The sequence below is a fragment of the Anneissia japonica genome, unplaced genomic scaffold (assembly GCF_011630105.1).
Source record: "Anneissia japonica isolate Jap-2015-1 unplaced genomic scaffold, ASM1163010v1 scaffold287835_len3118868_cov185, whole genome shotgun sequence".
NCBI classification, from domain to species: domain Eukaryota; kingdom Metazoa; phylum Echinodermata; class Crinoidea; order Comatulida; family Comatulidae; genus Anneissia; species Anneissia japonica.
The window spans coordinates 2,258,884-2,278,404 of record NW_022737223.1 but is presented as its reverse complement, the minus strand read 5'-3'; the positions used below and the strand labels follow the sequence as shown (position 1 = coordinate 2,278,404).

At 36.7% G+C, this 19,521-nt stretch overlaps 2 protein-coding genes across 3 annotated transcripts; both read left to right on the top strand.

Annotated features, from left to right (window-relative positions):
• The first annotated feature begins 2,149 nt into the window (after window positions 1–2,149).
• Window positions 2,150–5,345, top strand: LOC117117227. Its single transcript, XM_033261468.1, has 2 exons — window positions 2,150–5,014; window positions 5,244–5,345. Exons 1-2 carry the CDS (start codon window positions 2,204–2,206, stop codon window positions 5,265–5,267), a joined length of 2,835 nt encoding a protein of 944 aa, XP_033117359.1. The 5' UTR covers window positions 2,150–2,203; the 3' UTR covers window positions 5,268–5,345.
• Window positions 5,346–6,846: 1,501 nt separating this feature from the next.
• LOC117117237 lies at window positions 6,847–14,181 on the top strand. 2 transcript variants are annotated; one of them, XM_033261484.1, is made up of 2 exons: window positions 6,847–8,640; window positions 8,992–14,181. In XM_033261484.1, the coding sequence occupies exon 2, from the start codon at window positions 9,072–9,074 to the stop codon at window positions 11,970–11,972; it is 2,901 nt and encodes a 966-aa protein (XP_033117375.1). In that variant the 5' UTR covers window positions 6,847–8,640; window positions 8,992–9,071; the 3' UTR covers window positions 11,973–14,181. The 2 variants fall into 2 exon arrangements, with proteins under 2 accessions (XP_033117375.1, XP_033117377.1); XM_033261486.1 differs by having other exon boundaries at window positions 6,847–11,888; window positions 12,423–14,177.
• Window positions 14,182–19,521: the final 5,340 nt, after the last annotated feature.

The following is a 19,521-nucleotide window of genomic DNA, read 5'->3' as shown; positions in this document are numbered from 1 at the left end:
CCCAGGCGCCCCCCCCCCCCCCCAATTCGAAAACTTCAAAGCAAAAAAAATTAGGCTATAAAAATTATGCTGTCACGGTTAACGTGTATTCGGGAATCTAAGCAGCAATATTTTTCAGTGGGCGTGGCCACCGAAAATAAATTCCACTCCCCCTCATATTTTGGTCGCAGCCCCCACCCCCCATTTTAATACTGCTAGATACGCCACTGAACATGCGGCCCGCATGTTAAGAAGAAATAGTAGGCCTACCCCTAGATGGCCGGAAATGACACTTTTAAATAGTAAAATTCATCATCACATCACTATTATAATATAGGCAAAATGAAGCGCCAAATTCTTATGATCCTTCATCAGCTATTTTCGGCAACCACAGAGATCTAATGTATGATGTACGGTACCATAGAAAATACAACTTAAAAACATGTCTTTGATGCATTTACTTTACCTACTTCAAAACTGTGACTCCACACGCATCTCAGCCCCACCACAGTTGTGGCTGAGGTGGTAAAATTTGGGGAAATTGTACCGGTACCTCTAGGTTGCCGGATATGACACTCTTATGTGTAAAATTCATTATTATCGATCTAATTAATCGGTGTGATGTACCATAGAAAATAAAACTTAATTGTCTTTGATGTATTTACTTTAGCTACTTGCCAAAAATCAATTTCATCTTTGCACGCTTTTTCTCATACTTCTCAAGTTATAATAAAGGCACGCGCACTTGAATATTGTATGATAGGTAATTCAGGGGCGGATTGCTATAAGCGGTCTTCAGACGGTCTTAACGGTTAATTGTGACGTCACTACTGCGCGGTCTAACCAGTTGGCCGTCTTAAATTTTAAAGCCTACTCGGAGAATGCTTAAAACGGTCTTAAATCATTTTCATCATGGCGTTCTGCTGATTAATTCAACAGTGCAATGGCAAGACCTAGGCCTAGATCGTCAAAGTCGGAGAATTGAACGACGAATACTCCGCACGTCACTTCGCAGCGTCTGTAAAAATAGGTCTACGGCGTTTATTTACGTTCATTTCAATACATTTTCGTGCGCGAGCTCTGCGCGAGCACGCATGACGCATGACTTTAGTAAGACCGTCTAAGTGATAAAGTCGGCTTTATTCGCAGGGGCGGAATTAGGGTGGGGGGCCCCGACCCTTTAGAGAGGTGAAAAAAGGGGGAAAAAAGAAAAAAAGAAAGAAAAAGAAAAAACGATAGCCCAGAACGCCTCAAATGTTATTTTCGGGCGTCTAAAACACAGAAATTTCCCCCTATTTCTGTGATGTCTGGATCGCCCAAATTTCGGTCCCCCTTTCGCACCCCCCCCCCTTTTGGACATCTTCGGATCCGCCCCTGATTCGAGAAGTTAAGACTACCAGTTAAGACTGTTTTATAGCAATCCGCCCCAGATGTTTGTGGGCAGAGTATAGGCCCTACAGTATCTTGCTATAAAATAAGATGTACTCTGGCTGTAGGCCTACCGAGTCATTTATGCAGTTTATTTCAATAATTTTCAGGCATATCTTCTTGATTCCCGAAAAGTTAGGGGTACCAACCCTTTCCTCTAAAAAATATGTGGGGGGAGGGGGCGTGCACACAATAAGAGTTAAAGTATGATATACATATAATTAAAATAGATATAAACAAAACTAGGTAAAATATACGGCTTGAAGATAATACCAATAACGTAAAAGAAGCATCCCATGTATACTTAATTATTACCTTTTCCGTCACTTTTATTTATTTACTATTTTTTAAAATTTAATTTCATTTTAAACATTCTGATTTCCGGTAAGACCTGAATACGGCCTAGACCCCAAAACCGCCTCGCCCTGGAACCCATGACTTGTCGTTACGCCATTGCAGCTTTCATCATGGTACTGTACTATGTCTTTTACTTATAATCACATTCAATTGGTATGTTATCACATAAAAATCAAAATAATTGTACAATATTTGGTAAAAACCCATAGATTCTTAAGAGTTTGCAGTCAACACAAACATTTTACTATATTTTCTAAGAATTAAAGTTTTAACATTCTACAATTTAACATACAGTGCTTCTGATACTTAAACATGATAAAGAAGTTACTGGTTTTTTTTTTCCTTTTTCTTTTTCACTTAGCCCTAGGCGACATATACAGATCCAATCAAACATTTGGAAAAAGAATTCAATAGAAACAGCAATCTTTTTTTTGAGAAGATGAATACAAAAGCAGCAAGTTACTTACGGGGCTTCTATTCATATGAACGTAGTTTTAATTTGCGTGTACTGGTGGACGATGAGGAGATTAAAACAGCTTATACAGAAGCAAAGGTTAAAGGGAGACTTCCTTTTAACAGGTCTAAAATCCTCATTTTAGGAGATCATGCTGCAGGAAAGACATCTACATGCAGACGATTGCAAGGAAGGGATTTTCGATATGATGAATCTAGCACCGTAGGAATTGAAACAAATACTGTTAAAGCAAAAGTTAGTAATGTTAATAGTAAGTGGTGCGAAGTATCAAACACACCACTGGAAGATTATGAAAGTTCAGCAGCATGGTGGGCAGTATCGCACGTGCGCAAGATAACCAAGAGTGGAATGTCTAAAACTGACAAGAAACATTGGACCATCGTTGAAGATGTAATTTATCAGGGATTCCAGCTTTTACCAATCCTCTTTATTTTTATGATCAGAGGTTTGACCTTTGGCTTTGGGGTAGTTGCGTGGGTCTACATTATTAGTTTGATGTCATTATTTGACGTTCACACTGCGTACCGCTTTGGTTCCGGATACGCTATAGGAGTGGTGATTGTTCATGGTGCTACGTACTTAACCGATTTTGACCAAGATTTACAAGATATCAATCTGAATGAATTGACCAATATTATCATGACAATGATACTGTATGTGGTCTTAAGTATTATAACTGGTTTTATGATTGGCGGTGGTGGTCGGACCGGTGTATGTGTAGCACTTTGCTTTATGGTTCATCCACTACAAGAAGAATTACCACATGAAAACATAACTGAGAGGTTCATTAATATAGTACAAAATGCATCTTTAGAATTGTTGCTTTCCGTAATAGGACTTTTTTCGCTTCTAATATTCAGGTATGTTCACGTTAAATATTTGCAGTTGAGCTGGATGAATCGTGTATTTGTAACATTAATTGTTATTTTTAAAGTATTTCTTGGAATGCTATACATGGAAGCGTATTCCTTACGGCTACTCATGTATTTTATTACCGCAGTAAGTATCATATTGATGTGTGCAGGAAATTTTATTGGAAGGAAATGTTCTGCATATTGGTACATACCTGAAAGCTATATTATCAAGAAAACAATCGGTTTTATTTTCGGAATATGCATGGCAAGAATTGTAGGATGGGAATTCGTAGACTTAAGAGTTCTCAATTTAGCCGACTATCAACAGACATCGATCCAACCTCATTTGTTCTCTGCGTTGTTATTTATCGTCCCATTATTATTATTCATTGTGTATGAATGTTCAGCTTACCTGAAAGTCAGGCATACTCTTTTACCGCTAAAGCATATCTGCCAATCTATGAAGGCAAATATTCGTGAAGAATCATATTTGGATGCTAGACTCAGCTTATGGGATTTTGCAGGACAAGAGATGTACTATAATACACATCATCTGTTCATGCCAAAGCAGGGTGTATATCTGGTTGTTTTTAATGCCGTTGAAGCGGTTATAAATCCTGCAAAGCAACTCAAACGGCTACATTTCTGGTTGCAATCAATTGCTATGCACGCAGAAGTTGAGAATGTGGTAGTCCTGCTTATAGGAACAAGAAGAGAAAGTGTTCGTGACATGAATGCTCTATCGGATTTCTCAAGATTAGCAAAATCACATCTTTACAAACGTTTCTCTAAGTTGATCACGTTTCATCCAATTGGAAGTATTTTCTTTTACGTTGAAAACGCACTGAGCACAGACAAAGAAATTCACACTATACGAGAAGTAATCTACAACGAGATTAAAAATATGACGTATTTTCAAAATTATTTTTCAGTAAGATATCTTTTATTCAATGAAACATTGAATAGATTTCGGCAACAAAATTCCTTTATAACGAGGCTGGATATCATTTTTGAGGAAGCAAAATCCACTTGTAACATCATGACAGAGGATGAGTTGCGTCAGTTCCTAATTTTTTTCAACAGATCTGGTGATATCATATACAAAGAAGGAGATGAAATGCTTCGAAACTACGTCATATGTGAGCCTCAGAGGCTGGTTGATATTTTGCAACACTTGGTGAATGTACCTGAACCTCACAATAGAAATCGGGCAGTAGCTGACTACTGGCAGAGACTGCAAGACACAGGAATCGTTGACAGCCGTTTACTCGAGCATATCTGTCGCGAGCAGGGAATTTGGAGACTGTACCCTTATGTTATTCGTTTCTTAGTGGGAACAAATCTACTTTTTCCTCTTTTTATAACAGATGAAATCGATCAAGTGGGCATATTTTGTCTTTTGTGTCGACTGCCAAAGATTACAATGATGTCAACTATCTGGAACAGTAAGGACAAGTCGCAAGATATATTTTATTTTGACTTTGGGGAAATTCCTACCGAATTGATATTTCTACGTCTTATCGCTAAATGTTGTAAAGAGTTTAATTTCGATAACATTTACTATAATGCGGCACGATTCAGAACCAGTAAATTATGTTTATTTGTAATCAATATGCAAGTCATAGTTGGAGCCTGGGATTCATACGACCGAAATCTTATCAAATTATCTATACTTAATGAAGACGAAGCCCAAGTAATAAATGTCTTACAGAAAATGATTACTTTTACTGAGGAGATAATCAATCGAGATTTTAATCCAAAATACTTTAAGGAAAATTATATTTTTGGGCCTGTCTGTGGAAGATGTAGTACTTTAGATGATACAATGTGTTTGGTGAACATCATAACGCATGGCAACGACGTCAATATGTTTGATTGCTACCGACCAGATCATTACCATAGGGTTTCATTTGAGCCAAAGGTACGATTTGACAAATAGTGCTTTTATCTAAGTAACCATAAAAGATTGATCTTTTTATTAATGTGTAATCATTTTCGTAATTTGTCAATTTATTGTCAAATCCTCAGTCAGGGTCCTCAGTTCGCCTTGACATTATGTGATGGATAGAATTTGGAATTAGCCTATGAAATAAATTATCTCGGCAGTACTATTGTTTTACTAACGATCTGCATTTTTGTTTCTTTTACAGTTCAATCTAGCTTGTAGCCGTTAGATAAGCAAACAAGTCTCAACCAGTGGCGAAGAAAAGTTTTGATTGGCGTGTTAGCCAGTGTCGTAACAGGCGCGGGGGGGGGGGGGGGGGGGGGGGGGGACAGGGGGAAACTTCCCCTCCCCTGACGGTTTTTACCGAGCTGACCAAGTCCCGTCGTACCGGGCTGGGTAATAAGAGAAAAGAAAGAGGGGAGAGAGAGGGAAAGAGAAAGAAGAAAAAAAGAAAAGGAAAGAAAAAGAAAAAGAGATGAGAAAAAAAAGACAAGAATAGAGAGGAAGATATCATAATGACCAGACTCACAACACCCTGCAACCCCTTCTCCACTTCAAAAACTGTCATAACTCATTTAATCTATGCTGCCCAATGGCTTAACCACTGGGGACAAGGGGAAAATATCTATCTTTGAGAAATCTTCCCCACCTCTTTATAGATGCCCTTTTCATCCCCTGAAAGTGCCTAAAAACATCAAATTTCTTGTTGGCATGAGCCAATTTCCTCTTAAAATTGCACATTTTAGGGAGTTTTGATCAATTCCAACGAAATTGGAATTAAAAACACCGGGGGACAAGGTAACAATATCCATCTTTGGAAAATCTTTCCCCACCCCTTGACAAATGCATCCTCTGAAAGTGCCTAAAATTTTCAAATTCTTTGCTCGTATTTCTTGTTACGGTAGGCCAATTTCCTCTATAAATTGCACATTTTAGGTAGTTTTCATCAATTCCGACGAAATTAGAATTAAAAACACAAAAGTATTTTGCGCGCTTCGCGCGCATTTTTTAGGGCTTTTTTTAGGATTATCCTTTTAAATTATTTAAACACATAGGCCTAATAATAGTCCCAAACTCAAGAAAGACAAATTTAAGATCGTTTTAACCTAAAAGAAGGGCCTCAATATGTACTGATGGTGAAAGAATATGTTTGTAATAAATAAAACCATGATGAAAATGCTTATATTTAGTTTCAAACACACGTGTGTGGCCTATATTATAAATATGATAAGCCGTACCGTATGTCGTATTGTTTTCTATATGGGGAGTGGGGTGGGGTTGGGTTAGGTATGGTAATTTACTAACCGGGAAAATAACTACCGTACCCACTCTGACCCAAAAGACCCCTGTTACGCGCCTGGTGTTGGTGCCAATGTGTGCCCTTGTGCGGACAAGGGATGTGCCCCCCCCCCCACCTCTGAAGCTGGAATTCTTGTTTTTGTAAAATAAATTGATGCAATTTGCTATTATTGGCCTAATCAATGAATTCCTCATTATCCGATATATCCTTAACATTCTTGGAATTGACATAATATTACTGATGTCGTACACACCCTTGAGTGTGAAATGTGGCTTTCTTTGCAAGCACATCTAACATCTAAGGAAAGAAGAGCTTAGATTGGTACCAGATAAAATAATTTTGTTATCAACATTAATAAATTATGCTTATTTTCATCTTTGTAAGCGCATAAGACAGTGCAAATTATTTCTGTGACAGTCTTTATGTGTGTAAAACTCCATTTTATCCCATACATAGTCAAAATATTGGGGGGGGGGGATGATACAATGGACCATCCCCCCCTTGTCAAATATTGAGGGGATATATCCCCCATCCCCCCGGGATCTACGCCTATGGTCTCAACTGATGTTTGTAACAGTCCAAGAACATCACAGATTCAATGTAAACTTTATCATTAAGATTTTAGATAAAATTTGAGCTGAAAAAAATCACCACATCTAGCTACGTTTAGACTTAGAACATGCTGTAGGCTGCTTCAGTCACAGTCTGTTGTTACAGGGATTTCGGTCCCAATCGAATTATTTCTCCCCTCTGATCCTAACGTACATAGTAAATTTAGGGTGCTCTCCTGGTCAAATTCCTTAACAAGTGATGGCCGAAATACAGCAATAGAGTTATCGAATAGCTTTCTTTCTGTAACTGAATATATATTCTATAACTATTTCATGAAGGACTATAAAACATAGTTAAGCGATCTTTAATTGATTGATGACTGGTATTCACGTACACTTTATAATAACGGACGTTGTAGGCCTATATCGTATATAATAGCTAAGTGGTTAAGATGCTTGCCTTCTTATCCCAGGGTGTTTCTGTAGTAATGGAGATCTGCGATTAGAATGCAAACCTCTTAACCCCTAGCTATTACATTCCACTTATGAACAATTGTAAAGCAGGCATAACTCCTTTATTTACATGGGAATACTTGAAGGAAATAAATACCGGTACATAACCAAGGGTCTTTGTTTTATAAACACCCAATCTAAGTGTCTACAGAGTGAAGACAAAGATCCCAAAAACGAAAACCGTAAAAATAACTCATTAACATTGTAAATCACCGCTACAATGAGGGAGATAGGTTTCGCTTCGTGCCTGGTAGAAGTTATTATTCTACTTAGAATGTATTAAGTATATTGAATTGATTTTTTCTAAACTTTCTCAGAAACGTGTAAGTTACGATCTATACAACCACAGTTATAGAAGTATCAGTTTCGTTTGTTCGTTAGACCAGGATTGCTACACAATATACATATTAACCTACAGTATATAAGTAGGTATGTTTGCATTTCAATCCATAACGTCCATGGATAATACTTACTGTACATGGTTCAACTAAATGCTGGCCAAGTTTGCATGACGATAAGTGGATATACCCAATACAATTGTTTGCACTTTAACCTCTGCATAACAATTGTGGTAGTTTAACACATTGTGTGTGTTTTCTTTACTTCGAGTGATAACAGCTTTGTGTAGTGCTGGTCTGAAAATATCTATTTCAAATGGTGTATGCATTAGTGACGAAAACTACGATTTAAATTTAGCCATCAAATGCAAATTTGCGTCTGACCATCGACCTGACCATGGATAATAATATTATCATTGTACATGGTACAATTGACACAAATGCTGAAAAAATGGTGTTAAAACAAATCTTTTTGATTACACGTTGTATTGACATAACGCGTCAACTCCAACTTGCGTGACGAAGAGTGGATTACATCCAATACAATTTTTTGCACTTTCACCTATAACATTGTGGCAAGTGATATTTGTTGTCTTTGTTGTCAGTGGTAGCGCTGTCACATAAGAATCTGAAGCGGAGAATACTTGTCTTTGTTATGATAATTTATGATCCTACTTCTATAACAGATTTGTGTAGTACTGGGCTGAAAATAGGAATTTTGATGTGTGTATACGTTAGTGGCGAAAACTACGATTCAAAGTTAGCCGCCAAATACACATTTTCGCCTAACTATCGCCTAAGAAGTCTACTACAGAACCAGTGTATAACGATGAGGATGAAGACCTGTGATATAGTGACCTATTCATTTCAATACTGCAACAGATGAGGGTGATTTTTACGGTATTTTGTATTATTGTTAAATTGTTACATGTATAAAGACATAGTTTGCAATAAGAAGTAAAGGACTACTAGAATTCACTGATTCTAATAAAATTAGAAAAAATTACTATCGTCTACTAAAAAAAAGTGATATGGCAGGCTATTGTTTGATATTGTTTTTCTGTGAAGGAGCCCTTTGGCAACTTCTGATTACTGACATGAAGGGTCCCAGAAACTTTCTCGCCCCGAGCCCTCTGATTTATCATTACAGCAAACCTTGCAGTGAATTAGTATTTTGTTAAAATTAAAGATCGAAATTCAACAATTTAACATACAGTACTTATAAGTGAGATGTTTTCTTTTCATATACAGTAGACTTAAGCGGCATATATAAATCCAATGAAATATTTGGAAACAGAGTTCGATAGAAATAGCAAGTTATTATTGAGAAGATGAATACAAAAGCAGCAAGCTATCTGCGGGGCTTCTACTCATTTGAACGTAGTTTCAATTTGCGTGTACTGGTGGACGATAAAGAGATCAAAACAGCCTATGAAGAAGCAAAGATTAAAGGGAGACTTCCTTTTAACAGGTCTAAAATCCTCATTTTAGGAGATCACGCTGCAGGAAAAACATCCACATGCAGACGATTGCAAGGAAAAGATTTTCGAAAGGATGAATCTAGCACCGAAGGAATCGAAACAAATACTGTCAAAGCAAAAGTTAGTGATGTTAATAGTAAGTGGTGCGAAGTATCAAACACACCACTGGAAGATTATGAAAGTTCAGCAGCATGGTGGGCAGTATCGCACGTGCGCAAGACAACCAAGAGTGGAATGTCTAAAACTGACGAGAAACATTGGACCATCGTTGAAGATGTAATTTATCAGGGATTCCAGCTTTTACCAATCCTCTTTATTTTTATGATCAGAGGTTTGACCTTTGGCTTTGGGGTAGTTGCATGGGTCTACATTATTAGTTTGATGTCATTATTTGACGTTCACACTGCGTACCGTTTTGGTTCCGGATACGCTATAGCAATGGTGATTGTTGATGGCGCTACGTACTTAACCGATTTTGACCAAGATTTACAAGGTATCAAACTGGATGAGTTGGTAAATATTATTATAACAATGATGTTGTATGGAGTCTTTAGTATTATAACTGGTTTTATGATTGGCGGTGGTGGTCGGACCGGTGTATGTGTAGCACTTTGCTTTATGGTTCATCCACTACAAGAAGAATTACCATACAAAAACTTAACAACTGAGAGGTTCATTAAGATAGTACAAAATGCATCTTTAGAAGTGTGGCTTTCCGTGATAGGATTTTTTTCAGTTGTAATATTCAGGTATGTTCACTTTAAATATTTGCAGTTGAGCTGGATGAATCGTGTATTTGTAACATTAATTGTTATTTTCAAAGTAGCTCTTGGAATGCTATACATGGAAGCGTATTCCTTACGGTTACTCATGTATTTTATTACCGTAGTGAGTATCATATTGATGTGTGCAGGTAATTTGATTGGAAGGAAATGTTCTGCATATTGGTACATACCTGAAAGCTATATTATCAAGAAAACAATCGGTTTTATTTTCGGAATATGCATGGCAAGAATTGTAGGATGGGAATTCATAGACTTAGGAGTTCTAAATTTAGCCGACCATCAACAGACATCCATCCAACCTCATTTGTTCTCTGCATTGCTATTTATCGTCCCATTAATATTATTCATTGTGTATGAATGTTCAGCTTACCTGAAAGTCAGGCATACTCTTTCTGTACCGCTAAAGCATATCTGCCAATCCATGAAGGCAAATATTCGTGAAGAATCATATTTGGATGCTAGACTCAGCTTATGGGACTTTGCCGGACAAGATATGTACTATAATACACATCATCTGTTTATGCCAAAGCAGGGTGTATATCTGGTTGTTTTTAATGCCGTTGAAGCGGTTATAAATCCTGCAAAACAACTCAAACGACTACATTTCTGGTTGCAATCAATTGCTATGCACGCAGAAGTTGAGAATGTGGTAGTCCTGCTTATAGGAACAAGAAGAGAAAGTGTTCGTGACATGAATGCTCTATCGGATTTCTCAAGATTAGCAAAAGCACATCTTTACAAACGTTTCTCTAAGTTGATCACGTTTCATCCAATTGGAAGTATTTTCTTTTACGTTGAAAACGCACTGAGCACAGACAAAGAAATTAACACGATACGAGAAGTAATCTACAACGAGATTAAAAATATGACGTATTTTCAGACTTATTTTTCAGTAAAATATCTTTTATTCAATGAAACATTGAATAGATTTCGGCAACAAATTTCCTTTATAACGAGGCTGGATATCATTTTTGAGGAAGCAAAATCCACTTGTAACATCATGACAGAGGATGAATTGCGTCAGTTCCTAAACTTTTTCGACAGATCTGGTGATATCATATACAAAGAAGGAGATGAAATGCTTCGAAACTACGTCATATGTGAGCCTCAGAGGCTGGTTGATATTTTGCAACACTTGGTGAATGTACCTGAACCTCACAATAGAAATCGGGCAGTAGCTGACTACTGGCAGAGACTGCAAGACACAGGAATCGTTGACAGCCGTTTACTCGAGCATATCTGTCGCGAGCAGGGAATTTGGAGACTGTACCCTTATGTTATTCGTTTCTTAGTGGGAACAAATCTACTTTTCCCTCTTTTTATAACAGATGAAATCGATCAAGTGGGCATATTTTGTCTTTCGTGTCGACTGCCAAAGATTACAATGATGTCAACTATCTGGAACAGTAAGGACAAGTCGCAAGATATATTTTATTTTGACTTTGGGGAAATTCCTACCGAATTGATATTTCTACGTCTTATTGCTAAATGTTGTAAAGAGTTTAATTTCGATAACATTTACTATAATGCGGCACGATTCAGGACCAGTAAATTATGTTTATTTGTAATCAACATGCAAGTCATAGTTGGAGCCTGGAATTCATACGACCGAAATCTTATCAAAGTATCTATACTTAATGAAGACGAAGCCCAAGTAATAAATGTCTTACAAAAAATGATTACTTTTACTGAGGAGATAATTGATCGAGATTTTAATCCAAAATACTTTAAGGAAAATTATATTTTTGGGCCTGTATGTGAAAGATGTAGTTCTTTCGATGACACAATGTGTTTGGTGAACATCATAACGCATGGCAACGACGCCAATATGTTTGATTGCTACCGACCAGATCATTACCATAGGGTTTCATTTGAGCCAAAGGTACGATTTGACAAATATTGCTTTTATCTAAGTAATAATTCGATTGATCTTTTTATTAATATATGTGTAATCACAGGCCCGTAGCCAGGTCCTTCCAAGGGGGTGAGGGAGGGGGTTTCTGGGCGTGAGGTCCCGGTGGAGTCGGCAAAACCCCCAAAGCAAGAGGATTTTTATGCTTTATGGGTCTAAATATAATGCTATAAAAGCAGATATGTTTGAAAACGTCTGTATCTGGGTGGGTCTGCAGTGCATTAGTTGGGTTGGAGGACTTATTTGGGAAATATAAAGAGGGGGGTTCGCCATAAAAGAAGGGGTATGCTAGAAAAGGGGGGTTTTTCCGAACCATAACTCCCTCCCCCCTCCCCCCCCGGATACGGGCATGAGTCATTCTCGTAATTTGTCAATTCATTGTCAGGGTCAGGGTCCTCAGTTCGCCTTGACATTATGTGATGGGTGAAACTTGAAATTAGCATATGAAATAAATTATCTCGGTAATGGATATACTAACGAACTGTATTTTTGTTTCTTTTACAGCTCAATTTAACTTGTAGCCGTTAGATGAGGAAGCAAGTCAGCTAATGTTTGTAACGGTCACAGAGACAATGTAAATTTTCTTATTAAAATTCAGTGGCGGATCTAGGATTTAGAAATAAAGGGGGCCATGGAGGGACTTTGGCAGATAGTGGGTTTATATTACCTCAGCCCCACCATGGTTGGGGTTTTAAGGTAAGCAAATTTATGATTATGGCGCCTCTAGATGGCCGGAAATAGCACTCTCAAACCTATATTTGAATATATAATTTTTCTCATTTTTTTTTAATGAAGGGGGTGGGGCGGTCCGGCTTCCCCCTCCCCAATTTTGAATCCGCCACTGAGATTTTAAATAAAATGTTTATCTTTTTAACTTGAACTGCAAAAAAAAATCGTCACATACTACTAGCAACATTTACCATTTAGCACCAGGTTAATTCCTGCTTTAGTCTTGCGCCAAGTGTCACATGGACTTCCTCCGTCTGTTCCTGTGTTCGTAAATTCGGGGAACTCTCCAGGTCAAAATGCTTTAAAATAGTGATGTCCGAAATCTTTGTAAAATCGTTTGCCCAAGGAAAACGATCCCTCCAAGGGGCTGAATTTACTATGAATTTAGGTTGAACAGCTCAGGGAGAGGGATACTTTTCTGGGTTTTCGTGTGACACTGGCGTGAATACGTCAGGTGTGTAATATTAATATTATTATTACTATTGTTATTAATATTGTCATTTTTTGAGGACGATAATGATAATGACGACAATAATGACTCACGTCCATGAGTACACGAAGAAGTCGAACCTTTCGGAAAATAATTTGATCGCAATTCATTGTTCGTTTTTTTTCCCATTACATTAATTAATACAGTAATAAAGGCTCAATCAAATAACTTGTTGCTTTCTCTATAAAACCAAAATATTCTATAAATATTTCATATTAGGACTACATAGATATTAAATACATAATAATGCGATTCTTAATTTGTTTGCTGTATACTGGTATTCATGCACACGGTTGAATAGCGTTGTATCGTATACATATTTGATCAAGGACTTTCGTGTTTTGATGGAATAGATACTCTCTCTAAATAATAAATATGAAGTCTAAAGATACAATCTACGTATTTTTATTTCAGTTGTTTTCAATGAATAGTAAGCTTTCCAAGTTTCCCACACTACTCCATCATTCTCCCATGAAGTCTCCTACGAGAGAACAGAAAATATTTGGAAAAATATAACATCCTTAATTTGGCGTAAGTTCTGTGCCTACCTTTGTAAATGACACCCTACTTTAAAGGCATATCACTTCGTGAGTAGGCCCCTTTTTAAGCGAGACTGTGATAATTGAGGATAATATTATTATCTTATTCCTTACTATAGGCCTACTATTACTATGACTAACTATGGTCAATGCTGAATTCCTTTAAACTACCTTTAAAACCGTTTAAAGGAAATTTGACAAATGAACTGGTCTAGTATACTGGAAAATTACCTGCGATTTACTGTGTACTTTGACATGTTTTGAGACTTTTATATAGGCCTATGCATATTAGAAAGCAGAATTTTTTAGCAAAATCAGATTCTTTACAATTTACTACCAATCTGAAGCAACAGTAACAAATTCAAGTGTTATAAAAAGTGTTGGATTTTTAACAAGGCAGACGTTCAGTTCAAATTTGACGCGGAAGTACCAGTTTAAATCTGACAAAGATATTCAACTGCTCAGAATTGTAAAACTGGCTGAAAGTGTATTCAAAGCTTGAATAAGTTGAATATAGTAAATAAATAATAGTGTAGGTCTACATATTTTGACAATTTACGTGTTTCAAAGGCTTAGCTATTTAATCGATTTTAGAGTCTACTAATATGTGCAAAATACATAATTTTTTTCTCCCCAACGAATTGTGGTTTTTCTCCCAGACGGGGAGGGGAGTTGGCCCCTTGACCTCCGCCCCCCGCTGGTGCCACCCCTGCAGTGGCGGATCTAGCATTTAGCAATTTAGCTATTCATCCCCCTCTAGATCCGCCACTGCCCTGCGCTGTAGTTACCAATTATCAGTTTTTTGTTTGCTTATCACCAATTCGAAAGCTGTTGTAGTGAGTGTACATCTACTCCTATTCGAATGATGACATGTCAACATTTAATTCGTTGATGAAATCCGAAGATGAAAGCCGATAAAATTTATCATTGCCAAGCCAGTGCTCACTATAGATGTTCCCAAACCCGGATTTTTATGCCGACCAATCTCTATTGAAGTTTAGTGATCCATCTTTCAGCCTTCGGAATAATTAGAACGTGAAAAAAAACAAAACAAACATTACTTCGGTGCAGTCAAATCTTACACAATCCTAATCGGTTCAGAGAATGATTGAATAGAATTAGATTATGAAAAGCCAAATTATTATTTTTTAATAAATCATCGAATTGAGCTGCATACGATCAAGGATTATAGTATCGTTTGGAATTCCGATTTTATTGCGCTGATTCATTGGATTTTTACATTCCAACTCGCTTTCGCGGAAACGGCTACGAAAGGTGGTGAGACGGGACGGGACACTTGAAAGAAAGAAAAATTAACAAGTGCGTCCTGCCAGTGGCAGATCCAGGGGTGTCAAAGAGGTGTTTGCATATACTACTTAATAGTTCAATTGCTTCAGAGGTTTGTTTGTTTGTTTGGTTTTTTTTTTAATGAATTCTGGTGAAATGTCAAATCTGCTGTATTCAGTAGTTAGACCTTTTGACAAAAAGAGAAGCATGTCTAAACGAAAATATCAATTCTGCATGCGGGGCACCATTTGTAACATCGTAATTTATATTATAATAATTGCATTCTGTAAGTATAGAAATACCACAGAATTATGTTTAATAACTATTCTGTACATGAGTAGTACTGTGTTAATTTTAGAATGCCTTCTCATGTAACTTTGTCGGATATATATTAATTTTGATTTAGTCCAATTAAAAATAAGATTTAATTATTAGTAGTGACGACAGTAGCTTATCTCAGCCAGCTAAACTGTAGCGGTTACTGTATGTGTGCTTTCTATCTTTGATGAAGGTGTTTGTGTTTGTTTGTATTGGATATAAAGCAAATTAATTACTAATAAAGGTTTACCGTCCATCCTCCACCGTCAGTATTCATATTACTACATTTGGAACGATTCACTCTCGATACCTAGAGGACGGATCATGTAGTCTCCATTACTGGCATCGTCATTGTTGTCACGGATTTCAGTGCAGTCTCGGGGATAAGCTTGCAGAAACACATTAACCAGTCAGGAGCAAAATAATACAATTTAAGTAATTTAATTGCTAAACTAATGAATGTGGTTTTATCAGAGCAATCATTACTGTACCTTGTGGATAAGTACAACTGTGATGGCTAATGGTGTTGTTACAGCAACTGGAATTGGCACAGCAACTGCTTCCTTTTGTGCTTGCCTCCTGACTATGTGACAGCAAGAGAATCACGAACATTGTCACTGTAAAGGTGCACATTGTTTTTTTACTGGTGTGATCTGTGGTATATACGGCAGAGAATCAATGATAATATCAACTCTCACAATATACTATTTTAATCCTAACCTTGATCCACGTCCGGTCCGAGATGGTGATATAGGTGTTATTTGATTTTCTGCACCGTTGTATTTAGCCTTCTTGAAACAGTTTCCTTCCTTCCTTCCCAGTTTCTATAGGTGGAAGCTGTAGTGTGTGGCTTATGAATAGGCCTATTAATAAAGACCTATGTATTTGCAATGTATAAATGATGTCGAGAAAACCATGTTAATATCCGACACAATTCGATCATTAGAGAATAATGTACACGTAAGAGATCAAGGCAGTAAGATCATAAACAATATTTACATAGGCTACGAAATGAGTTTTATTGCTTTTAGATATCAACTTTTTACCATTTACCAAACAGGAAAGTACTGCATTATGAAAGTAATACCTGTCGGAAAAATATTGTTCACAATTCATAATGTTTATTTTCTATTAAAATTACCATTACAGCATTAGCCATCGAATAGCTTGTTGTTTCTATCTATAACTGAAATATTCTAGAAAAGTTTCATAAAAGACTACATAAAACATAAATTATAATCCTTGTTGAATATTGATATTCATCAAGAGCGGACATTAGGTAATTCTCTGAACAACTATTGAAGTCTAAAGTTTCAATCTACGAATTTTCATCTCAGTTGTTTTCAATGAATAGTAATAACCTTTCCAATGTTTCCACACGACCCCTTTAGCGTACTGGTCGGTTTCACCCTTCAAGTACAAGCCATTCAAATTCGACGAATGACAGCTGCTGTACCACCATGCTCCTTGGTAAGCCACTGCACACGACGAACCGCCCGTATCATGATCTCTATCAGATGTTGAAAATTGTAAATTACGATGCCCACCAAGAGAATCGCCTATATATGGGAACAAAAATGGCTTAATACGCTGATAATACAATGTAATTTATAAATTATAACTATAGTCTCTTAATTATAACTATAGTCTCTTTATATATATATCCAGTGGCGTAACGCCTATGTGCTCTCATGCGGCGGTCCGCAGGGCCCCCAAATTCTAGGGGTCCCGAAGAGGCCCTACCAATAGGTTCCTTGATCTAGTACCCTGACCAAAAAGGACTTTGTTGATAAATAACACCCATAATGTGTCTCTGAAATCGACATTAGGGCTTATCATATTATAACGATAAAGCATCAGAGTTGCCAACAGTGTCACTGTGAATGTCCACATGGTTTTCACTGGCGTCTACCGTGGTATACAACAGATAATTAAATGATTTATATCAGCTCGCAATAATATCATGCCAAGCCCATCTAACAATTAGCAAGGTCCGGGAGGATATGTCTTTGCTTTCCGGTTTATGTTTTTTAGCCTTGTTGAACAGTTCAATCTTGATGTCATACATTGACCTCGAGTATTCTTTTTTCTTACCTCCATCCTTCCAATAGTAGTTGCAGTATGCGGTTTATGAATATGTGTCTCTAATATAAGTTTATATAATAATATGAATATAATATAATAATATATCAGTTGTTTACGAGAAACCCAAGTCATATACACTACACGATAACTCATTGGTCACAATATTCGATATAGAGATGTACACAATATTTTTCATGGGCTAAGAAATACGTTTTATCAACTTATGACCATTACTCGAAAAAAAGTCATACCCAGTTGCAGAACAAAAATAATGATCACCATGTATAAATACCTCAACATGGGCCACAACTGGGGGGACCTTCCCCCACCCACATATTTTGGCAGAAAATATAAAATGTCTATGTAGATTTATGTATGATCGGAAAGAAATGCAAGAAAAGAAAGCGGGAAGAAGGAGAGGGAGAAGAAAGAGAGCCTGTGTTTATCCTGTTCCCGACAGAGTTTTTCCCGACATTTTCTCGCAATTCACATTGGCGTCAGGGGTCTGGACCCCCTCCCTTGGGCAAAAACAATTTTTTTTTTAAATAAAACGAATTCTAGACCTCCTTTTCAGGACTTGTGAGCTGATTTTTTCTTTTCTCTTTTCTTTTTTTTGTGACAATAAGAAGATTATAAGACTCATTTCGAGCCATCTAGGAATTATAACATCTAGGAATTAAAATTTTCTCGACCCCCCTTACGTTTTGGGATTTATCAATTCATGGAAAAAAGAATACGTGTGCAACTACTCATTTCTTTATGAAAATTTGGCTGACCGCTTTCAAGAAAGGGAAACCTTGAATTTTAAAGAACTTAAGTCATTAAAAGACACCTCAGAAGTCGGGAAAGCTCATTTCCCGCCATCTAGGAATCAAAATTTTCACGGGGAAGGTCGGGAGGGTCGTACGACCCCCCAAAATTTTCAAATTTCTTAAGGTCCGCATTTTTTGCAAAGAAATTTTTTGCTATAGGGCCTTTTCACAATGTCATGAAATAGCATTGATGAGGTACCAACAATGAGTCCAATGACCTTGCCAATTGCGTGACATAATCCCGGGGCAGATGCAGGGGGGAAGAGGTGCGATCGCACCCCACTAAATTGTATTTAGAAAAATAATTGTTAATTGTATTATATTGTTGATATGAATTATTGGTAAGATTTTAAAGATACATGTGAGTGCAATTTCAGCAATACAGTGAGGTATCTTACTCATTAATCGATAAACTCCAAAAAATAAAGGGGTCAGGGGAACCTCCCCTTTTGGATTTTTTTTTTTTAGATGAAGGAACATGAGCTTTCTCGACTTCTGAGGTGTCTTTTAATGACTTTTAAGTTCAAAATTCAAGGTTTTCGCCACTTGAAAACGGTCAGGAAATTAAACATTCTCATTCATTACAGTAAATAGGCATATTATGTGTGTAGGCATATAGGCCTACATACAATAAAATTGAGTACTTTCATACGTATTCTTTTTCCATGAATCGATGAACCCCAAAGAGAAAGGGGGATCCGGTTCTCCCCGGGAAATTGTGATTTCTAAATGGCGGGAAATTAGCTTTCCAGACTTCCCAAATGTCTTTTAATGACTTTTTTAAGTTCTTCAAAATTAAAGGTTTTTCCCTCATGAAAACGGTCAGGTAAATTTTTCTCATTCTTATACAGTAAGTAGGCCTATTATGTGTGTACCTAATGTATAAATATATATATATAATATATCTGTATAAATACAGAAAAAAAAATTGAGTAGTTACATACGTATTCTTTTGAATGAATCGATGAACCCCAAAAAGAAAGGGGGCCCGGGTTCTCATCCCTTAAATTCTGATTCCTAGATGGTGGGAAATGAGCTTTCCCAGCTTACCATACCGAAGTTTATATCATGAGATTTAATTCAATATTTTGTCTGAATCTGCAATTTACAATTACCGGTATGTCATTATAAAAAAAAAATATATATATATAATAAATAAGTTATATATTTGTGTTTTTGTTTTTTGTTGTTGTTGTTATATTAGGGTTCTTCATTCTTAAAGCTCTTGTGTAATATTATATAATTATTTTTACAATTTGTATGGAAATAAAATTATTTGAAATTGAATTGAAACTACATTATTTTTACTGTATATCATTTATATATATTTATTTTATATATAC